The 21,832-nt window shown below is 36.0% G+C and overlaps 1 protein-coding gene across 1 annotated transcript in view; it reads left to right on the top strand.

Moving 5' to 3' along the window:
- Positions 1-17,522, top strand: part of mRpL45 (mitochondrial ribosomal protein L45) — a 130,310-nt gene extending 112,788 nt beyond the window's left edge. Inside the window, exons 7-8 of the mRNA XM_090405615.1 lie at positions 5,460-5,609; positions 17,152-17,522. Coding sequence (XP_090261741.1) covers positions 5,460-5,609; positions 17,152-17,448 — 447 coding nt within the window. The 3' untranslated portion in view covers positions 17,449-17,522. The remainder of the gene's footprint in view (positions 1-5,459; positions 5,610-17,151) is intronic.
- Positions 17,523-21,832: the final 4,310 nt, after the last annotated feature.

Genomic DNA, 21,832 nt, shown 5'->3' with positions numbered 1-21,832 from the left:
CATTTTCCTTCGCACAGGTGCCATATTTATTTGCAACGTGTTTTGTCAAATTATACGTTATAACACACCAAAATTATTTTGGTGTGTTATAACGTATATATGTGTTATATATGTGTTAATGTGTTATAATAAAATATATAAATGTTATAATACTTATATAAATGATACTTATTTTCTCTGTTCCTAAATGTCCATTCTGTTCTGTTATGTAATCTGCTAACTGGAAATTTGTATTAGTTCATGTTGGTGTCACTTGTATTTTTTTTTCTTTCCTACTCTGATACTTAAGTGTTAAAATAGTTCATATCAGCACTTATAGTATATATATTTGTTTTCTAGTCACACTTTACATGCAGAGTCTCTAGTTACATTTTGGTGATATCAAAAAACAAACTTCAGCTATTTTTTGTCTTTTAAAAACTGTTTAGCTCATGTGCATATTGAGAAGAAAAAAACACCTATCTAGCTGTTTATGATTCAATTTCAGTGTACTTCAATTTTACCCCATTGGATTTGGAAATTGAAGTACCAATTCACACTCATGAAGCTGAAAACACACACACACACACACACCCTACATGTTTGCACATATAGTGTAGCTCATTATCGAAGTTTTGGTAATGAAGCAGATATCTGCATGACTTTTTGTTTCATGCAGATTTGTAAACTTATAGATTTAGTGACTTCTAAAGAGCTGTAAGGTGTATTTAGCAAAATGTATCTGCCATGAAAAAAATGAATAACATCTCTCACAGCCAAACTTAATCCTATCTGATGGCTGCAGTTCTAACAGAATTAACAAAATAATCTCTCCAACTAATTTTTAGCCATCTGAAACCACAGACTACATTAATTCCATTACTATTCCTATATCTAGAACACCTCAGAAGAATAGCCAGTACTCCAAAGAAGTACAGTTTTCAAACTCAATGTCATTCTTGTTGTCCTCATTTACTCAACAAAAGAACAACTCTTTCTCCTTAATTTTAAGGTGTATACAAAGCTCCTCAAACCTGCAAATTGGTTTATTATGGACAGATTGGAATATCTTTCAGCATCCATCTAGAAAAACATTAAAAAAATGTCTTCCACCGCAACTATGGACATTTAAGTCTAGGAGACTATACTACAACACTCAGAAATCAAGGCTGCTCACTAGAGCCACTTTGTAGAGGGACTTTATATAGGACTTGAGGCTTTTGGTATAATTGTTTCTGATTCCTTTGTTTTGTTTATGCATATGTTACAGCTTTATATTGTATCCACATTGATGTCTCTGTGACACAGTGAAATATTGGAGTCATTAAACTTCTGTCATAAGTTCTAAATAGTACTTAAGCTTATGGGTATATGTGAGATGGTAGGCAGTAATCAGATCCATATCAAGGATAAGAAACAAAGTGGGAAAAATGACATAATGAAAAAAAAGAAAGAAAGAAAAAAGTACAGCATTAAAGGAGATTGGCCAGTCAGGCCACAGGAGTTCTTTTGCTTTGTGCTAAGTAAGAGGAGGAATGATTGAATGATCCTAATCCTCTTCAGTGGCATTGGAGAGGTTGATTAGGACTTAAATAACAAGATTGGGTCGACAGGCAGAGAATTATCTGTGGGAAGGGTGGGTTCAGCATGGGTTTGTAAAAGGAGATTCTTGTGTGAGTAATTTACTTGCAATTAGAAGACGACTGATGTTTTTGTGACTCCCTGAAAGCATTTGACAAATTGGCTCATCATAAGATGTACAAATGGAATGAGGAGGATATATATATATATAAATATTGAATGACTAGAACCGAGATTTAATTAAAAAGGTTTTAATATAAACACACTACTAGTTTCGGCCTGTAACAGCCTTCTTCAGGTGACATTATAAAAGAAAAAACACTAAACATTGAGGGTTAAAAGACTATGAACATCATAGACAGTCTTTATACATAATTAGCATTAAAACGTTGTAGTTGTATTTGAAGCTGTTCTTTCATTTGTTGCATTGTTGGGAGAGTGCGTGCTTGCTGCATCACGTGAACGCCAGTACATGATTACAGCTGAATGACTATCCGGGAGGTTGTAGCTTAAGTTGTTATTTAGATGAACAGGATTGAAGATGATTTCTCTCGATTCCACAATTTTTCTCTCTATTTCGTCACTGCAACGGAAGATGTTTGTAGATTTTTCCCAGCAGACTTTGTGACTTTGGTTATTATCATTAGGATTAGCCGAGAAGAGGATATGACTTGATAATGCACTTGCTCGCTGTCTCTTGTAAGTAATGTCTCTCATGTGTTCTTCCATACGCATTTCGACAGATTTGTCTGTCTGCCCGAAATAATATATATATATATATATATATATATATATATATATATATACAGTGATACCCCGAAGTTACGCGGCAGGTGGGACCAACGAAAAGCGTGTAAGTCGAATTCGCGTAACTCGGGGTATAATTTTGCATGTAATTTATATATACAAACATACAATTGGGACCAAAGGTTTACAAAAACACCTATATTTTTTAAGAAATATAATCATAATTGTAGTTTTTCGTACATAAAAAAAAGAAAGTTATTTCGATGTCGATGGTTCCATAAAATCTAATAGATTCGTCTGACGGCATAATGTTTTTTTCTTGTCATGCAAAATTTCTTCATAGCAAACCAGTGATTTTTTTATTCCTTGCCTTGTGGTTACAATTCCTTCCTCGTTAGAATCTATGTCCTCCAAAATCTGTAAACCTTTCTTAATTAAGCTGAGACCTTCTGTTAATTTTGCAGTTGTCATGTGCTTTTCTGGTAAAACTGGATCTGAGGTTTCGGTCTCTTCAGTAGCGAAGAGTCTTCGATATCGGAGACTCTTCACTACTGAAGGGTGTCTTTGATAATCCTTACTGCATCTAAAACATTAAACCGTTTCCAAAACTCTTTAACAGACAGTTGCTCATTTTGCCTCATAGCTTCATTCAGACTTGCAAATGAACGCCGTGTGTAGTACGCTTTGAATGTTTTTCTTTTCTTGCTAGCTGTAGAAGAATCGGACTTGCTTCTTTTGGCCGACATTATATTTTTTATGTGATAAAATTTTTATCAAGAACATAACATTAAACAATCGCAAGGTTTGTAGACTATAAAAATTGTGTATGAATGGAAACTGAATGTGAAATGAATGTGAGACACTGGCGAATGCGGCCAGCACCGGAAAGATACGACTAGTGGTGAGACATGACAGGAATACGTACATATAAGTATACACGAATCCGGAGTATACGTACATATACTCCGGATTCGTGTAAGTCGGGGTATGACTGTATATATATATATATGTGTGTGTGTATCATAAGGCTGAAAAGCCTATAGCAAATAAATGCTGTGTGTGTGTGGACTGGTCAAGAGCAAAGTAATCAGCTGATATTCTTGAAAATAATGAAAGTAATCAGCTTGAAAATCTGGAGATTGTAGCCCTTCAGGAATACATCACGTGAAGGGCTGTTCCACAGAAATGAGATAGATGGAATTGCTAGTTCTGTTGAACAGTGCCCATGAAAATATCTGTAGAAGAGACACAGTGCCAAAACTGTCCATTTCTGAGACAGTGGCTGAAGAAAACCTGCTATTAGAGCAGTGTCAACCAAATAGCTCTTTCTGATTCTTGTGAAGAGCAGTAAGAATTTAATTTTTTAGAGGGGTACACTATCCCAAATGTGAGAGCAGTATTCCAAGGTTGGATGGATAAAGTAAGTAACTAGACAGATGAAAAGTAATGTCCTGAACAAAAATAAATAATAATAAGTTTTTTGGAAGCTGAGGATGTTATTGTAAAGACATTTAAATTTGTTTACAAAGAGATTTAAGTTCATTTAAACATCTCTACTAAAATTAGAATAAAAGATATGTGTGGATACTGTTATGTTGATAAGATTTTAACATGTTTATCTAAATAGGATGCAGCAATAGTGATTGTAGTTTTGTATCAGAAGAACAGCAAGGCTGTTAAACCTAGCAACACAAGCCTAACCATTAAACATCAAAAACTTGGGGGTCATCCCTGAAAGCTAAGTATGGATATATGAGGAATCATATCAGATCCTGGTTCTTCTTGTGGTATGTTGTGAGTGAATGGGCTAAGCCACCAGTGGACATCACAAGTGCATCTTCATTTAACTTTCAAGAGAGGTATGATAGATACTCAGCATTGCTATCTTCAGAGGACTCTCGTTTTACAAGTCTGACTTCCTGGAGGTGTTCTATAATAATAATATTAATAATAAAATAAATTGATGAAATTTTCTTTTTTTATTTTCAGTACAGTTGAATAATTTCATATGTAAATATTCAGACAGTTATTTCATATTTGAAAGCATCCCCTTTATGATTCCATGCACTAATTGAAATGGAGATGAATTCAGTTTAGAATTTTATAACTCAAGAGTAGTGTAAATGATATGGATGAAGTTACTTGGTAGAATGGATTTGACCTACCTCATTTCTTTTCTTTTATTTATAATCTAAATCTGGCCATATGTTGCAAATTATAAGCAGACGAGGCAACTTAATTCCATGATTTACTATCTCTTTGTGTTTTTAATGCCAATTTCCATTTTGCAGCTGGAGTACATACAAGATATTTTATATGTATTAAAGTTTAGTCTTTTAACAACCTTTCCTAGGAGCATCTCACCATATATCTTTTCAAAAATCTACAAAACTTATAATAAAGTTTATTGTTATATTTATTTCTTTAACTTAAACTATTAAATAGGATATGACTACTTTTTTTTAAATAAAAATCTATTCCTGGCCACTTCTCTCTAGCCTAAACTTTTGTTCTTCACTAAATTTTTCCTTAATAGTTATTCTTTCCTTGAGTGCATTCATATTAATTCTTCCAGGATTAGAAAAAATTTTCTTCTACGATTTCACTACCACTCCCTTTTTTTTTCTTTTTTTTTTTTTTTTTTTTTGAATTGGCAGTGAGAACTCTTCTTCTATCATGACCAACCTTTAAGTTATAATGTAACCCTAATTCAGAAAGTAAAATACTGAAGTTATAACATCAGGTTTTATATAGTATAACTTCATTCTTTCTCTATGGGGAAAAAATTTACTTTTTTATTTGTAACTCTCCTGATAAAGTATAAGAAATTAGTTGAGATTTTTCAGCTTATAGAGTAGTTTTCTCTTTATTAGTAGTGTGGTCTATCTACTGGAAATCATGTGAAAATATTCTCTGCCCAAGGAAATTCCATAAAGAGATATGACAACACTAATTAGAGAGAAAAACAGCTCGCAAACAACCATCTCAATTTTTTCTGAATTCAGTTTCCTTTACTTTCTGATTTGTAACATCCCATTTTATTTTTTCTAATAAATTATTCTCTTAAACATTTTAAAAAAAATTAAAATTTGCTTTTGAGATCTTTTATTTCTTATTATGACTGCTTATTTCACATTATAAATGTTTTGAAGGAAATGACGGAGAATGTATCATGTAAAACTGTCCGTTGGATGTTTATTCAGTCACTGGAACCACCTCGAGCCGTTCATGTTCGTTGTACTAATGTAATACACCCTGAAAACATGTTTGCTCAAATTACTGTGCGATTTCATACACAGCAGGTATGTATGTATATATGCATGTATATACACACACACACACACACACACACACACACACACACACACACACACACACACACATATATATATATATTGCAAAATTAGTTGATATACTGTATATGTTGGCGTATAGGACAACCGGCATACGACGAGGCCTAAATTTTAGGCTATTTTTAGGTTTTAAGCTTATGTTTGTTGTATAAGATGACCCCTCAGATTTCTTCTTTCTTGTATTAATGCAACGTTAGGTATTGTTGTTATATCCGTTATTTTTTTTGCATAGCATAGATGTTGTATTTATGCAAATTACCCTAATTAAAAGTGATTAGCCCCAATTTTAATTAATTATTAATTTTGCATTTTTTTTAATTTTAGGATTATTAAAATTTTTATCATTTAAAATCATGGAACCGGCAACAAAATGAAGAAAATATGAAGCTCGATTTAAAATAAGGGTAATTGAAATGGCAAAGCAAACTAATAACTGTGCTGCTGCAAAAAAAGTTTGACATAACCGAGAAGATGGTAAGAAAATGGAGGAAGAAAGAAGATATTTTTAAAAAATTGCCAAAAGAAAAAATGTGCGATGAGAACGGGGATCACTCGATGGCCGCAACAGGAAAATCACATTGCAAAATGAGTTTTCAAACAAAGGCAGAATGGTTATCTTGTTACAAGAAATATGATTACAGCATATGTGCTAAAATGGTCAAGATTGAATCCAGATGAAAGTATAGAATTTAAAGCTACTTCAGGATGATGTAATCGTTTTATGAACAGACAAAATCTGGTAAATGAGGTCGAAGCGAGGAAACTACTGTTTTTCCTAAAGTCCTGATGGTGCCCCTAGTGGGCTATATTAGGTATTCTTGGCCGTTGGGCTGAAGTTCTCAAGATGTACGTCTCTCAAATTTGGGGCAGTCTTGTGCATCCAAATTTGTTGAGGTTTGGCATGTTTCTTAGGGCTGAGGCTGATTCTATGAATAGTCTTTCAAATTTATACTTGCTGTGGTGTATTACTGTGGCTTTCTTCCACTGTATTCTGTGGCATGTATCCAGAGCATGGTCTGCAAGCCCAGAGTGGCTGTACTGGTGAAATCGGATGTAGTCCTTGTGTTCCGAAATTCTGATATTCGCTGTCCTGCCTGTTTGGCCAAAGTAGGACAGCTTACAGCTGCAAGGGACCTGGTATACACCAGATAGGTCTAGGGGAAGTGATGGTCTTTAGTGGAGCAGATTAGGGATGCCAGTTTTCTATATGATCTGTAACAAGAGGTCAGGTCATGTTTATTCAGGATTTTGGTAATTTTTTCCCGAGGTGCCCCGGATGTAGGGAATGGTGATGGATTTCGAATAATATTTTTTGTGAAGAGGGGAGCTGTGGTTTACTGGTTTTAGTATTTTTTGGGGGTTAGCCATTGGCTGAGAAAGCGTTGAGGATGTGATTTAGTTCAGTGGTTAGGACATTGTCATTTGAACAGATTAGTTTAGCCCTGTTGTATAGTGTCTTAATAACTCCATATTGTTGTGGGGGGGGAGATTGTTGGTAATGTATCTGCCTGTATGGGTGGGTGGTTTTCTATAAACTGAGAAAACCAAATTTCCATCAGGCTGGTGGGTGACTAGTGTGTCTAGGAAAGGGAGGCTGCTGTTTTCCTCTTTTTCCAGGGTGAACTTGATTCTGGGGTGTTGGTTGTTTAAGTGTGTTAAGAAGGAGAGGAGTGTTAGAGCCATGTGGCCAAATAGCAAACACATCAATGTAGTGAAGCCATATGGTAGGTTTTTGTGGGGCCAAGGGTGGGGAGAGTGGTCAACCCATGGCTGTCCCCTCTATCTGATTGTAGAAGTTTCCCTGCCAAACGAAATAGCCTGAGTTCATTGTGAACTGAAATAGGGCTGAGATTCGGGGGGAAATTTTGGATGAGCTCTAAGGTTTTCTTGAGTAGGACATTTGTGAATAAGGAGGCAACATCAAAACTGACCATTATGTCAGTATGTAGGAGTGTAAGGTTTCCTACACTGGCTTTGAAGTGGGCTGAGTTTTTTGTGTGTTGTATGATGGTGTGTTGCCAGTATAGTGTGTGAGCACTTTGGCTAAATGTTTGGCTATTTTGTACGTGGGGGAATCAGTGCCATCCACTATGGGACGTAATGACACATTTTGTTTATGTGTTTTTGGGAGCCCATATATACGGGGGGAGGGGGGGTCTAGAGTTGAAAGGTTTTAATTTGTTAGTAACTTCCACGGGCCAAGAAGTGACCTTCTTAAGCAGCCTATGGAGTTTTCTAATTTGTGAGTTGGTGGTATTGTATTCAGTGGGGAGGTAAGTAGCCTGATCTAATAATAAAGCATTAAGCTTACCTGTGTAGTCAGTATGGTTGAACACCACAGTGGCGTTCCCCTTATCTGCTTTGGTGATTATTATTTCTTTGTCTTTCTTCATTTCAAGTAGAGCCTTATATTCACTATTAGATATGTTGGTTTTTGGTAGTCTTGCTTTGGTGAGAACACAGGTTACATCCAGTCTAATATTGTTGGCGATGTGGTTTGGAAGGTGGTTGATACCGTGTTCAATCTGGATCATAATTTCTTTGGGCGGTATTTTTCTAGGAGCAATGCAGAAATCGTAGCCACGTGCAAGAGCATTGAGTGCTTCAGGCTTCCAAATAACGGAAGGAAGGTTGACTACCATGTTGGGTGGTAGTTTTGGTTCGGCGATAGAGTTCTTTTTTAAATTATCAAATTTCTTGATATGTCGACTCCGTATTTTCTCAAATTCTTTATCTACCGAAGTGCACGAGACGTCATATAGAATAGACCAAAGTTTGTGATTCAGCGTGTTAGAAAGCTCTTCCTCTAGCACCTGAATAGCTTTGTTTGTGTCAGCTAGGAGAAGGCGCGTGGCGGCAATTTGTACTTTAGCAAAGCGAAGCTAGCACGGTTATAAATTCAGAGAGCCTTCTGTGAAAAGAAACAGTGCTTAAGTTTCATACAATTTGGGATTACCTGATTATTCCAGCAGCGTTTTAGGAAGGTCATACAATTCAATTGTCTTGATAACTTCAGCTTCAGTTTACCGTATTGACAGGCCTTGAATGAATGCGATAGAATCTCCGTGGATGATAGTAATTCTCGTAGAAAGGCTTATACGTTGGTTTCACGTGATTACTAGATATCTTAAGGAATTCACAACGTATACTGGAATATAAATTAAAATAAACTTTAATATATAATATATATACTAGGGGGAAGGCTATGCCCCCCTGGTGCCTGCGGCATCCAAATAGGAGAAAAAGAAGGGATATAATAGAAACATTTAAGTTGGTTAAAGGATTTATTGGATTGATGCAGGAGAAATGTTTCACTACTTGGGTAGAGGGACCAGAACAAGCGATCAATCCTGGAAATTGAATAAACTTGTGGTTAGTAGGAATGTGAGATCTAGATTTTTTGCTTGGAGAGTTGTGAATAAGTGGAATGGGTTGCCAGAGTCAGTTTTGAGTGCTTGGTCTCTTAATGGGTTCAAGGAGAGGTATGATAGATTGTAAATAAGAGGGTCGTCTGAAAAGTTCTCGGCCTCGACCATAGATGGCAACACTATCGGCAAGATTTTTTTTTCTAAGTTGGTACATTTGTCATAAGCATCATGTGAAATTGCCAGTCATTCTATCAAGTAGTTTGTTTTATACAGTTGTCTGTATCCCTTGAAATGGATAAAATTGAGTATCGTGTGGTTATAAAATTCTTTCTAAAAGAAGGTTTAACGCCAGAAGAAATTCATTTGAGGTTCATAAAATTTTATGTGCACTCTTCTCCTTCATTTCTGACAATTAAGAAATGGGCTGCCGAGTTTAAACATGACCGTACCAGTCTTGAAGATGATTCATGTGAAGGACATCCAAAAAGTGTAACAACACCACAAATCGTTGATCAAGTGCACAAGATGGTATTGGATGACCGGTGAGTCAAAGTGTGTGAAATTGCTGAGACTATAGGCATTTTAAAAGAACTTGTAGGATATATTTTGCATGAAGAATTGCAAATGAAAAAGCTTTGCGCAAGATGGGTGCTGTGCTTGCTCACAGCAGATCAAAAAAGCACTCGCATGAAAATCTCTGAACAGTGCTTGGAGCGTTTTAAAAAGAATAAAACTGATTTTGTGCATCAATTTATTACTATGGATGAGACTTGGATTCACCATTACACACCAGAATCCAAACAGCAGTCAAAACAGTGGACAGAAGCCGGTTGTTCAGCGCCAAAGAAGACAAAGTCGGTTCCATCAGCAGGAAAGGACATGGCATCAGTGTTTTGGTTGCTAAAGACATTTTGTTTATTAGTTATTTTGAAAAGGGTAAAACAATAATCGGGAATATTATTCCAATCTTTTAACCAGACTAGACAAACAATTTGTGAAAAAAGGCCCGGTTTGCAGAAAAAAAAAATCATCTTTCATCAGGATAATGCACCTGCCCACAAAGGTGTTTTGCCAATGAGAAAATTAAGGGATCTGCACTATGAATTGTTGGAACATCTGCCCTATTCCCCAGATTTGGCTCCCTCTAACTTCTGTCTCTCCCCAAAACTAAAACTCTTCTTGCTAGTCAGCTTTATTCTTCGAATCAAGAGGTGATTGCAACTGTAGAGTGGTATTTTACAGATCTTACTGAGAACCACTACAGGGATGAGATAATGGTGCTGGAGCATTGTTGGAATATATATAAATTAGTCTTAAGATTATGTTGAAAAATAAAAATAATTTTGAAATTATAAATTCGTTTTTTCATTATTAGGCTGAAAACTTTTCAGACCACCCTTGTACTTTAGGTCTCCCACGATGAGTCTTCAGGCTCCATAGAGGCACCTGCACAATAATAATAATATATTGTATATGTATATAAATAGATATTGCAAAATAAGTTGGTATATTTTTCTCTCATGTAAAGTAATGCGTATGCAAATATTTAATTTTTGAATATGACCTAACCAAAGAGAGTTGTGTGTGCATACATTGGCTATATCATTCTAATCGGTAGAACAGTAGTTGGGGGGGGGCTGCATTTTTTTATGGTCTGAAAATTTCTGTCAGTGTTTGTGTGCAACAAGAATTTAAGCATGCTCATCAGTTTAAAGAAACTGGCAACAGAGACATAAATGTATAGGCTGCTTAAGAATATTAGATGTTCATTTGTGGAAATAGATAGTGATAAAAAAATACCAATTTCCTGGCCACCTCAGATTATAAACCTTACATACTAAGATTTTTTCCTTTTGGAAGTTACTAAATTAAAAAAATAAAATAAACAAAAAAAAAGGGGGGGGGGTGCTTAAGGATCAAAGCTGTATAACTGAGAGGAGACCTCCACATAGCCTTTAAAGTAATGCTGAGAACCGACCAGGGCTTCTGACCTTATGTCCAATCCTCATCCTCTTGGGTATCTACCTGGATACTGAACGAATGAGAATGGGCTGGCAATTTGGGATTTAGCCGACCAAATTGTATTCCTATTGGGTTAAACAAATACAAAATGATGGTACAACATGACAAAATTTCATGCCAGCTGGGGCGTCACCCGGTTAAACAAGGCCACCGTTGTTCTTGCCAAGGAACCAGGGCGAACAGCAAAAAGTCAGCTACTGGAACAAATCTAAAAGCACACACACCCCAACTCAACATCATCAGAGTTAAAGATCGGTACTATCAACGTAAGAAGCCTGAATGGCAAAGAAATGGAGCTAGCTGAGGAATTAGATAAGTACCAGATCGACATAATAGGTGTGATTGAAACAAAAAAGACCAAAATTGGTGAGATCTTTCTGAGCAATAAATACAAAATGTTATATTCAGGCAATGACAATCAAGGAAAAGAAGGCGTAGCCATAGTATTCAACACAAAATACGAGGCTAATCTTCTTGAATGGCAGTCAGTCTCAAGTAGAGTGATGTGGGCAAATATCAGAATGGGGAATTGGACAATGAGACTTATTTGTGCTTATGGTCCCACAGAAGGTTCTACTAAGGTAGAAGTGGAGGAATTTTTTGAGGCTCTATAGAAAGCTACTGACACAATGAAAAAGGAAAAGTTGGTTCTTGTTGGGGATCTAAATAGCAGAGTAGGAAGTGATCATCAGACATACAAAAATGATTTGGGAAAATTTGAGAAAAGAGCAAAGCTAATAATATTGGCAAATACCTGTTGGATTTCTGCTCAGGACATGGACTGGTTATTACTTACACCATGTTCCAACATAAAAATGTGCACAAATTCAAATGGAGAGAGGAGTCAAGGAATAAGAAAAGTCTGATTGACTATGTTATTGTTGATAGTGATGTTTTCTCCCTGGTGCAGGACACCAAAGTGTACAGAGGTTTTGAAATTGGAAGTGATCACTATTTAGTCTTGAGCAAGATAAAATTGAATTTCATATTGAAAAGAATGACATGTAAGAAAGTTTTAAAGCGAATAAAAGTTGAGCAGGTCTCAGATGTGAACTGTAGACTAAAATACACGAAGATTATTGAAGAAAAAATGAAAGAGTTTGAGAACAGGAACCAAACCTTGGAGATTTGGTGGCAAGCCTTGAAGAAAACCCTGATTGATTCAGCTAGAGAGGCATGTGGTGAAGTTGTCTGCAAGGATAAAAAATTAGAACTCCATGATATACACAGGAAGTTAAAGAGGCACTGAAGGAAAAGAAGAAAGCATATCAAAAGTTCCTGGCAAATAAGTCAGCTTGTGCTCTTAGAGAATACAGAGACAAATGTAAGAAAGCTAAACTGTGTGTAAAACTAGCTAAACAAAAGTCATTGGAGGACTTTGGCAAGAACATAGAAAATAAGTATCAAGAAGGTGGCAAAATATTCTGGAAGTTGTTGAAGAAGCTTAGGAATGGAGGAAAGAGTGCTGTAAAAGGAGTTAGAGATGATAAAGGTGACATGAAAATGGGAGAAAAAGATATCCTTGAAGTATGGAGTAATTAATTTGAAAATTTGCTAAATGAAACAAGCAGTGATGACAGCACAGCGATAAAAAACACTGACCAGGCATGCAGTCAGGAATACATATCCATACTTGAAGTAGAAAAAAGCCATCAAAGGCTTGAAATGTGGAAAGGCAGCAGGATTAGATGATATTCGACCCGAAATGCTGAAGTATGGTGGTAAAAAAAAATTCTTACAGTGGCTGCACTGCATAGTTCAGAATGCCTGGACAGAGGAACGAATTCCCAATGATTGGAGTAGAGCTCTCATAGTACCCATATATAAAAAGTGAAATAAAACTGAATATGAGAATTACAGAGGTATATAACTACTGAGTGTTCCTGGTAAGATATATGCAAGTATACTTGAGAAACGGTTGAGAAGAATTGTGGAAGAAAAGCTTTGGAAGAACAAGCTGGATTCTGGTCAAATAGAGGTTGTCAGAACTTCACTTTACGACAAGTAGTGGAGAAATCATGGGAATATAACAAAGGTATGTATTTTTAAGTTTTGTCGATCTGGAAAAGGCGTATGACAAGGTGCCAAGAGAGAAGCTATTCAATAAGCTACAGTTATCTGGTGTCTGTCAATGGGGCATTATATCAAGCAATACTTAGTCTTTATTTGAGTTGTAATTCAGCAGTTAGAATTGAAGGAAGTACAGGAAGATGGTTTAATGTTAAATCTGGTGTGAGACAAGGATGTACATTATCCCCTCTGTTATTCATTATCTCTATGGATCACATTATGAAGGAAAGTGGTATTAAACATGATATCAAAATTGGAGATGTTAATGTCAGCTCTTAGCTTTATGCAGATGATGTTATACTTCTAAATAAATTCGCTACAAGTTTGCAAGATTTTCTGACTAAATTGAATAACTGTTGTAATAGATACGGTATGTAGGTCAGCGATAAAAAGACAAAGACAATGAAAATAGGCAGAATCATTGAAAATGTCAACTGTGTTGTGAATGGAGAACCTGTGGAACAAGTAAAACATTTCAGCTACTTAGGCAAGATTTTTACTGAAGATGGTAAATTAAATTTAGAAATAGACAACAGAATCAACAAAGCTGGTATGTTAGGAAGTCAATTGAATAAATTTATATGGAATAAGAGAGAAATTAGTCGGAACAGTACATTAGCTGTATACAAGACAGTGTTCAAACTAGTTTTAACTTATGGATCTGAGAGCTGGGTCAGAAGTAAAACACTTGACCAAAGATTAGAGGCGTGAACAGATGGCATCAATGGCAATATCATATTAAAAACGAGAATGTTAGGAAAAAACTTGACATTGTCAGCATCCAGGAATGCGTTAGCAGAGCTAATCTCAGGTGGTATGGTCACTTGAGCAGAATGGGCGAGGAAAGATTAGCAAAACAAGTGTTCTCTGCCAAGTTTGCAGGAAAACGACTCAGAGGAAGACCAAGATATAGGTGGATTTATACGGTACAAAGTGCCTTAGACAATAGAAATATAAGATCTGGTAAGTTTGGAGTCTTGACAAGTAACAGACTGATTTGTAGGAAAATGGTAGATAGGAAGTTAGTAATGATGTAAATTTTTCATGTGCTACTATCATATCCTGTACATCCCATTGCAAGAATTTGATGATGAATAAATTAAAAAACTGATGAAAGTGACTTCATCTCAAGGGGTAAAGAGTTAAAAAGGCAAAATTTAAAGATGCTGTTTTTCAAAATGATGTTGACATGAATGGCAAGAACTCATCTATTCATAGCATGTATGTCACGTTCACATTGAACTTATTCACTCAAAATTAAAAACTTTACATTCACAGCATTCGTTATTTGTTGTATCAGTATTTCGATAAATGTTTCCATTTAAATTGTAAACATTATTTTCTTCTAACCATATACATCTCTTGGCAAAGATAAACATGCTATATGACTGTTGGAAGTTTATTTTGCACTTGGTTAGACTATAATAAATTTGGTTTAATCCTTTATCCAAGTGTAAGCAAACAAAGTTTGCACCTGAAAATATCTTAAGGACTGGGGTAAGGTGGTACATCACTAGGCAACTTGTAGCAAAGGTGGACCAAGCTGTCATCACTCCTTGTCTCAGTATCTCCCACAATGCAAAGCACATCTCCTTGTGGACATGTATGATGCTATGCATTAAAGGAAGGGTCACTACCCAGACCTGTTTCGACCTGTATTGAGGCCTTGTGAGTGGGAGGCAGACCCAGAAGTGGTGATACTAAGGCAGAAGCATTGGAGACGTCATATTTACCTATATGAGTTGAGTTATTATTAAATTACTCTGGATTTAGAGAAAGATGTTGGAAGTTTATTTTTCACTTGGTTAGACTATAATAAATTTGGTTTAATCCTTTATCCAAGTGTAAGCAAACAAAGTTTGCACCTGAAAATATCTTCAGGACTGGGGTAAGGTGGTACATCACTAGGCAACTTGTAGCTTTGCTACAAGTTGCCTAGTGATGTACCACCTGTGGACCAAGCTCTCAGTATCTCCCACAGTGCCAAGCACATCTCCTTGCAGACGTATGATGTTATGCATTACTTCCAACATCTTTCTCTAAATCCAGAGTAATTTAATAATAAGGTGGTACACCTGTTTGCAACTCATATAGGTAAATATGATCTCTCCAATGCTTCTGCCGTAGTATCACCACTTCTGGGTCTGCCACCCACTGACGAGACCTCAATAAAGGTTGAAACAGGTCTGGGTAGTGGCCCTTCCCTTAATGCATAGCATCTTACATGTCCACAAGGAGATGTGTTTTGCATTGTGGGAGATACTGAGACAAGGAGTGATGAGAGCTTGGTCCACCTTTGCTACGAGTTGCCTAGTGATGTATACCACCTTACCCCAGTCCTGAAGATATTTTCAGGTGCAAACTTTGTTTGCTTACACTTGGATAAAGGATTAAACCTAATTTATGCTGTATGACTGCAGTAAATTAATAAGTTTATGATTAGTTCATTTATCCTTGGTAACCATTAGCAGTTGAAATTATTAATTATAAATACAACTCGTAATAGAGCTTGTAGGAGAAATGCAGCTAAAATTCAGTACAAAATACAAAAAAAACTCATTAAATAAACATACTGGCCACTGAATTAGAAACCTTTTTGCAGATGCACGTAAACATCACTTACACAGCGTATGTGCAAAATACTTCATCACGTGCATTGCCAAATGCTCTAGGCAGCTATTTAAAAGTGCTGCTGGTCAATATTGTTGATATCAATGGGAAAAACAAAGGATCTTTTGCAGTTCAATAAAGAGCTTATTGTGGGTACTTATCTGGCTGGAGTCACAATGCCGAAAACAGCAGAGCTCACTGGTTTCTCAAATGGTGAGATATCTCCAGGTGTTTAATCAGTGGAGAAATAACCCACTTTTCTTGTCTAAGAGGCATGGTGCTAGGAGAGGGTCAGAAACAAGATTGCCATCGTCTGAGAGGGCTTGTACGGACAAACGGAACTGCCTGTGTGTGTGTAGCAGTGACCAGAAGGCTGTTCTGAACCTGCATCTCATTCAGCTATGTGCAGAGAATTGAAGAGGATCAGTATTGGGAATTGCATGCCTGTAATGAAGGCTGTGGACCTGCATCTCATTCAACTATGATCAGAGAATTGAACAGGATCAGTATTGGCAATTGCATGCCTATATAGAAACCACTGATTTCTGGGATGATCCAGAAAGTTCGGCTACAGTGGTGTCTGGTACACCCTGACTGGACACTGGGTAACTTGAAAAGAAGTCCAGTGAGTCAAGGTACACCTTGTTCTGTACTGATGATAGGCAGAGAGTTTGGCAAGAACCCCATTAAGCAATGAAACCCAGCTTGCCTTGTAAACATAATTCAAGGTTCTGGAGATAGTGTTATATTATGGGGCATATTCTATTGGTATGGAGGAACAGGACCTCTGATATTCCTGGAAGGTCAGATGTCCTCCAAGGAATATCTGAACAGTGTTTCTGATCAAGTCCATCCTGCAGTGTTGAAGTTTTTATCCAGCACATGATGGTTGTTTCATGTGCGGATAAAATTTCAGACAGTTATGGTGAACATCTGGTATGTTGTAGACGTAGATATAATCCAACACTTTGAGGAATCTATGCCAAACTGCATATGTGCAAAATTCATGCTAAAGGAGGTCCAACAGGGGAATTAAATAAAAGTTTCTAATTCAGTGGCCAGCATGTGTAGAAGGCACGTGCTGGCAAGTCACCCCTTACTTTTTTTGATACCTATATTGAAGTCAAGATTACTTTTAGAACATGGACCAAAGAAATTAGCTATGCTTCTGTTACTTCTGTTCATTACTATCACCCATAGTTAATTTATTCTCTGTCATAAGATTGTAAAAAGAGTAAGTGTATTGAAGACATAGTAGACAATCAGAAATTTACATGGTTTGTATGTGAATTCCTAATTTTGTTGTTCAGGAATTCACATTTCCTAAAATAACATGAAATGCTGTATATATTTCATTTATATGTTCTACAGAAACATATTAAATGGAAATATATTTATATCTCCCTTTTTTATTCTTTCAGACGCTAGCTGTTTATGACAGATTTGGTCGACTAATGTATGGAAGTGAATCCGTTGTTAAAGATGTATTAGAATATGTTGTGTTTGAGAAGCATATGGCAGATGAGTATGGAATTTGGCGTATCCATGCTAAGATAATTCCAGACTGGATGCCAAAAAAAGATTCAATTCTCAAGACATTTAAAAAACATGATATAATTGATGAATCTTCAAACAAGACCGAAACAAAATCAGAAGAAACAGAAAATATAAAGAAAAATAGTGAGAATGTAAAAGAAGAAAGGACCGTTGTAATATAAAGTAAATAAATATAATTCTGTATATGTATTAAATATAGATATTTCAGAATAATAAAGTGAAATTTGTCTCTTCATATTTTTGAAAGAAATATGCATAAGATTATGCATGGTGATCTTTATTTTGTACAGGGTAAAATTCTTTGTTTTTGATGAAACGATACAGCATACATTTTACAGTAGAATCTGCTTATTATGATCACGGATAATATCAATCGGCTATTGTTATCAAAATCCTCAAATGTTTAGCCTTTTGCATCTCAGAATTCTAAGAAATAAGGATTAATCTTATTCTTTTCATAAATCTTATATCTTCCAGGTAAATGCAGGTGGGTAATTTTAATGTTAATCTTCCAGGCAAATGTAGGGTATAAATACAGTGTAATGGTGATTTTGTGAGTTTATTTTCGTGCACTCTTTCAGTAAGTGAATTTGATAAGTGCTTGTTAAAGCAGCCCTTAGCATTATGGCAGAAGCAAATAAAAAATGTAAAGAATTTTGGAATGCTATGATAAGTTGCCCAAAATGAGTCGGCATTGTGGGGCTGTACATTTAACAATTTCTCAATCACTCTTGTGTAAGATATTAAAAAACAGATCAAACATTGAATCTTTGGCTCTTACTAATGAGAACATGGATCGGAAGAGAGTCCAATCTGGTAAGGATACTCAAGTTGAATCAGCATTAAAAATTTGGTTTAGTAATGTTCATGAAAAGAATGCTTTGATTAATGAGCCTTTGATGTGTTAAAAAGCAGAACTTGCAAAAACAATGGGCAAAGAAAATTTCACCGTGACTGATGGATGGTTTAACAGGTGGAAAAAGTGAGAGAATATTATTATTATTATTATATCACACCTCCTGGGAGTCCAAAGACTCATCGAGTGAGGGCATCAACTCTACGACTCTGTGTCTCACTACTCCACCAACCTTCATCATCTAACATCAACGCCATCTACCTCTGACTACCACCACTAGTGCTTTCACAGACAATCACAAACATCCATGCCCATAGTGGGATTCAAACCCGCAGCCTTTTGGCTGGAGAGCAGATACTCTAATCATTTGGCCAACCAGGCCAGCATTATGTACAAGCATATTCATGGTGAAGGAAAAAAGTGTTCATTTTTTTATCAACTGATCTGTGAATTAAGACTGAGTGGCCAAAAATTATTGCTGAATATTGTTTAAAAATGAAAGTACTGAAGGATTTAAATCTTCAAAAGAGTCACTGACAGTTCTTTGTGCTAATAAGAAAGGTGAGAAACGAGAGCTCCTAGTGATTGGAAAAAGTAAAAATCCTTGGTGTTTTAAAGGTGTCAAAAGTTTGCCTATTGACTACTGTTCTAGTACAAATGCTGGGATGACTAAAGACATTTTCAACAATTGGTTAGTTAAGTGGGATCTTAAATTAAAGCGAAAAATTGTTTTGTTAGTAGACAATGGCACTGCACACACAAACAATTTAACTTTAAAGAACATCAAAGTAATTCTCTTTCCTTCAAACACTACATCGTTAATTCAGTCATGTGACCAAGGCATCATACGAACTTTTAAAGCTTATTGCAGGGAAGTTCGTGCAATTATAGCTGAACTTGATTATATAAAAGACCAATCTGATGCAAGTACAATTGCAAAAAAGATTTCCTTTCTTGATGCATTGTCATGGAAGCGAGTCTCAGAGAAGACTATTAAAAATTGCGTCCAAAAAGGTGGATTTTTTAAGACAAACCCTGAAACTCCTTCTGAAGAATTTGAATATCGTACAAATGAAATTTTTGATAAAACCCAAGATATGTCAGAAGAAGAATTTGTAAATTGGTTGGATATTGATAACAATGTTGAAGTGGTGGCTACAATGACAGGTGTCAGAAATATGTCAAGATGATTCTGATGAGTACTTTAAACTAATAGAAGAAAGTGAACCTAATACAAATATAGAAGAACAAATTTTAAAAGTTCCTCCAACCAACATCCAAATGCAAGAAGCTCTACGAATACTTCGTTGCAGTGTGCAATATAGAGTGACAAACTTCGAAAGGCATTATGAGTATGAGCAAAAACTACTACATTCAAAGACATAACAGACAACACTAGATATGTTTTTAAAATAAATTTTATGTTGTTGCTTATTAAAAAGTTGTTCAGAATAATAAATTGAAATAAATGATGCAGTTTTTTATATCCTTTCCTTAATGTTATCAGCCGGTTATTGTTATTGAAAAGCGACTGTCCCAAAGTGATCACAATAAGTGGCGTCTACTGTATAACATAAAATTTCTGATACAGTACTGTAAAAAATAATGAAACAAGTGTACAGTGCTTTCTTGGACATTTATTCTATTTGATTATTTTGCTTACTATCAAAATAATCAGATCAAAATACATGGATCAATTGTATAGAATTATTCTTCTAGATAATCAACACCAAATTCTTCAACTTCAGGAAGCAGCAAAGCACCCTGAGAATGGTTCACTAAGTGCATAACTTTTGAAAAAGTCTAAGCTCATCTTCAGGAGATGTGACAGCAGGAGAGTGAGCTTCCTTAAAAATTAGTACATTACGTCTCTAACCTAGTCTGCACAGTTTGCCGTTTCTTTTCTGCATAAATTTCCCTGTAGCAAGCAATTGCAGCTTGCATCATTCTGTCTCCTTTGCTATACCTCTTCATGGACCCACCGTGAAGAGGTTTAGTAAAGCAGACAGCTTGCATCATTCTGTGTACTTTGCTAAATCTCTTCATGTTGGGATCCATTTCCTCAAAAATCCAAAACTACTGCCTTATGAAGTGAGACAAATGCTCCTGCCAATTTTTTCACTGCAGACTTTTTGAGACTAAGCTGCTTCTTCTTGCTCTTCTACTGTTTTACTTTTCTCCTCCTTCTTCAAGCTTTTGTGCTTCTTTCTCTATAAGGTCTTTGTCTGAGATATCTTCTTCCAGAGCTTCCATCAAATTCTGTACATTTTCATTGTCAAACTCCAACTTTTTAGCTAGTAGCAATATCTTGTCGCCAATCTCTTTGTAAGTTTTGTCTTTATCGAATCCTGTGATTGCATGAACGTGTATTTTCAGCAGCTTATTGCAAACACTATTGATATATTCTCTGTTGTCACCTCACTCCATACTGTATCTGCACAATATTCTACCCCTTCCACAAGTCTCCAAGTTTTCTCACCCTCAGCAGTAGTAACACCCTAATCTGTTGATTGCAGGAATGAGGTCGTATGTGTTGAACCCGTTAATGGGATGATCATCATAAGTCGAGGACTAGTGTACTAGAGTTCAAGGCATTAATATTGTAACAGTTCATAGGGCCACTAATGGCCAGAAAAGACAGCCTCTCACCATCACTATTTCCACAAGAAGGGCTCTGATGAATTTAGTTAGCATTCCCACTGTTTGGTATGCTTGATGTTAATAATAATGATAATACATTGGGAAGCTGCCCAGCTAGATAATGTATATCATGCTGCCACAGGATATACATTACATTATCTAGAGAGGAGTCTGAGTTGCAATTATGTGGGGGGGGAGCATTGTTGAGACCACGATATGTAGCAACAGATTAGGTGCTCTCTTTATGGATGGCATGGCAAAGTGTCCATTTTTTCTAGATGTATGTCCTTGTTTTCTTTCAGCTAATCACCAATATGAAGCATGAACAGAATAACAAACAGTTATAGCGCCGGTGCAGTTAAAAAAAAAAAAAAAACTCTTCAAAAAAATAAAACAAAATGAAATCACACAAAAAATATGCAATAGACACAAACATAAAGACGAATTCCTGTTTCTGATGAAATTTCAAATATCAACCCAACAACCATTGGGCATCTCAAGTGTCCAAACTTCCATATGATTCATCCACAAAAGGCTAGCACTTGTATACAGTAGTGTTGGTCCTGTTGCGAATGAATTCCTTCAGTTTTTAGAACAGAGGATACGCCGCCCATTGTTATAATCCGCTTGCAGGCAATTTTTATGACCGGTCATAAACAGTGGTATTCCCTTTCCCAAATGTTAAAAGGTTTCGATGTTTGAAAATTAACGATACACAGATGTTATTAGGCACTCTGGGTCTGAGTTTTTCGATATATTGATGAATATTATTCTCCTCAGAATATGTCCAATATAAAATATTTATTCATGAAAAATGTTATGACAAATTCCAGGAGAACTTCTCGCGGAACACTTATTCACCTTCTGGTGAACACAGTTTGGGAAACCCTGGCCAAAGCAACAAACGCAGTTGCTTGCCGTTTACTCGGTAACTGGAATCTAAGTTATATTAGATAAATACCTACGAGTTGTATTCATTTTTACATCTTGTTTTATCGTATAATTATAGTTTTTAATGCCAGTGCAAAATAAGAAAACCTTTCATAATT

The sequence above is a fragment of the Typopeltis vanoorti genome, chromosome 15, assembly GCF_054136105.1.
Source record: "Typopeltis vanoorti isolate ZY-2024b chromosome 15, IOZ_Tvanoo_1.0, whole genome shotgun sequence".
In the NCBI taxonomy this organism is placed as follows: Eukaryota; Metazoa; Arthropoda; class Arachnida; order Uropygi; family Thelyphonidae; genus Typopeltis; species Typopeltis vanoorti.
The sequence above is the reverse complement of the archived record's forward strand: the minus strand, read 5'-3'. Positions and strand labels throughout refer to the sequence as shown.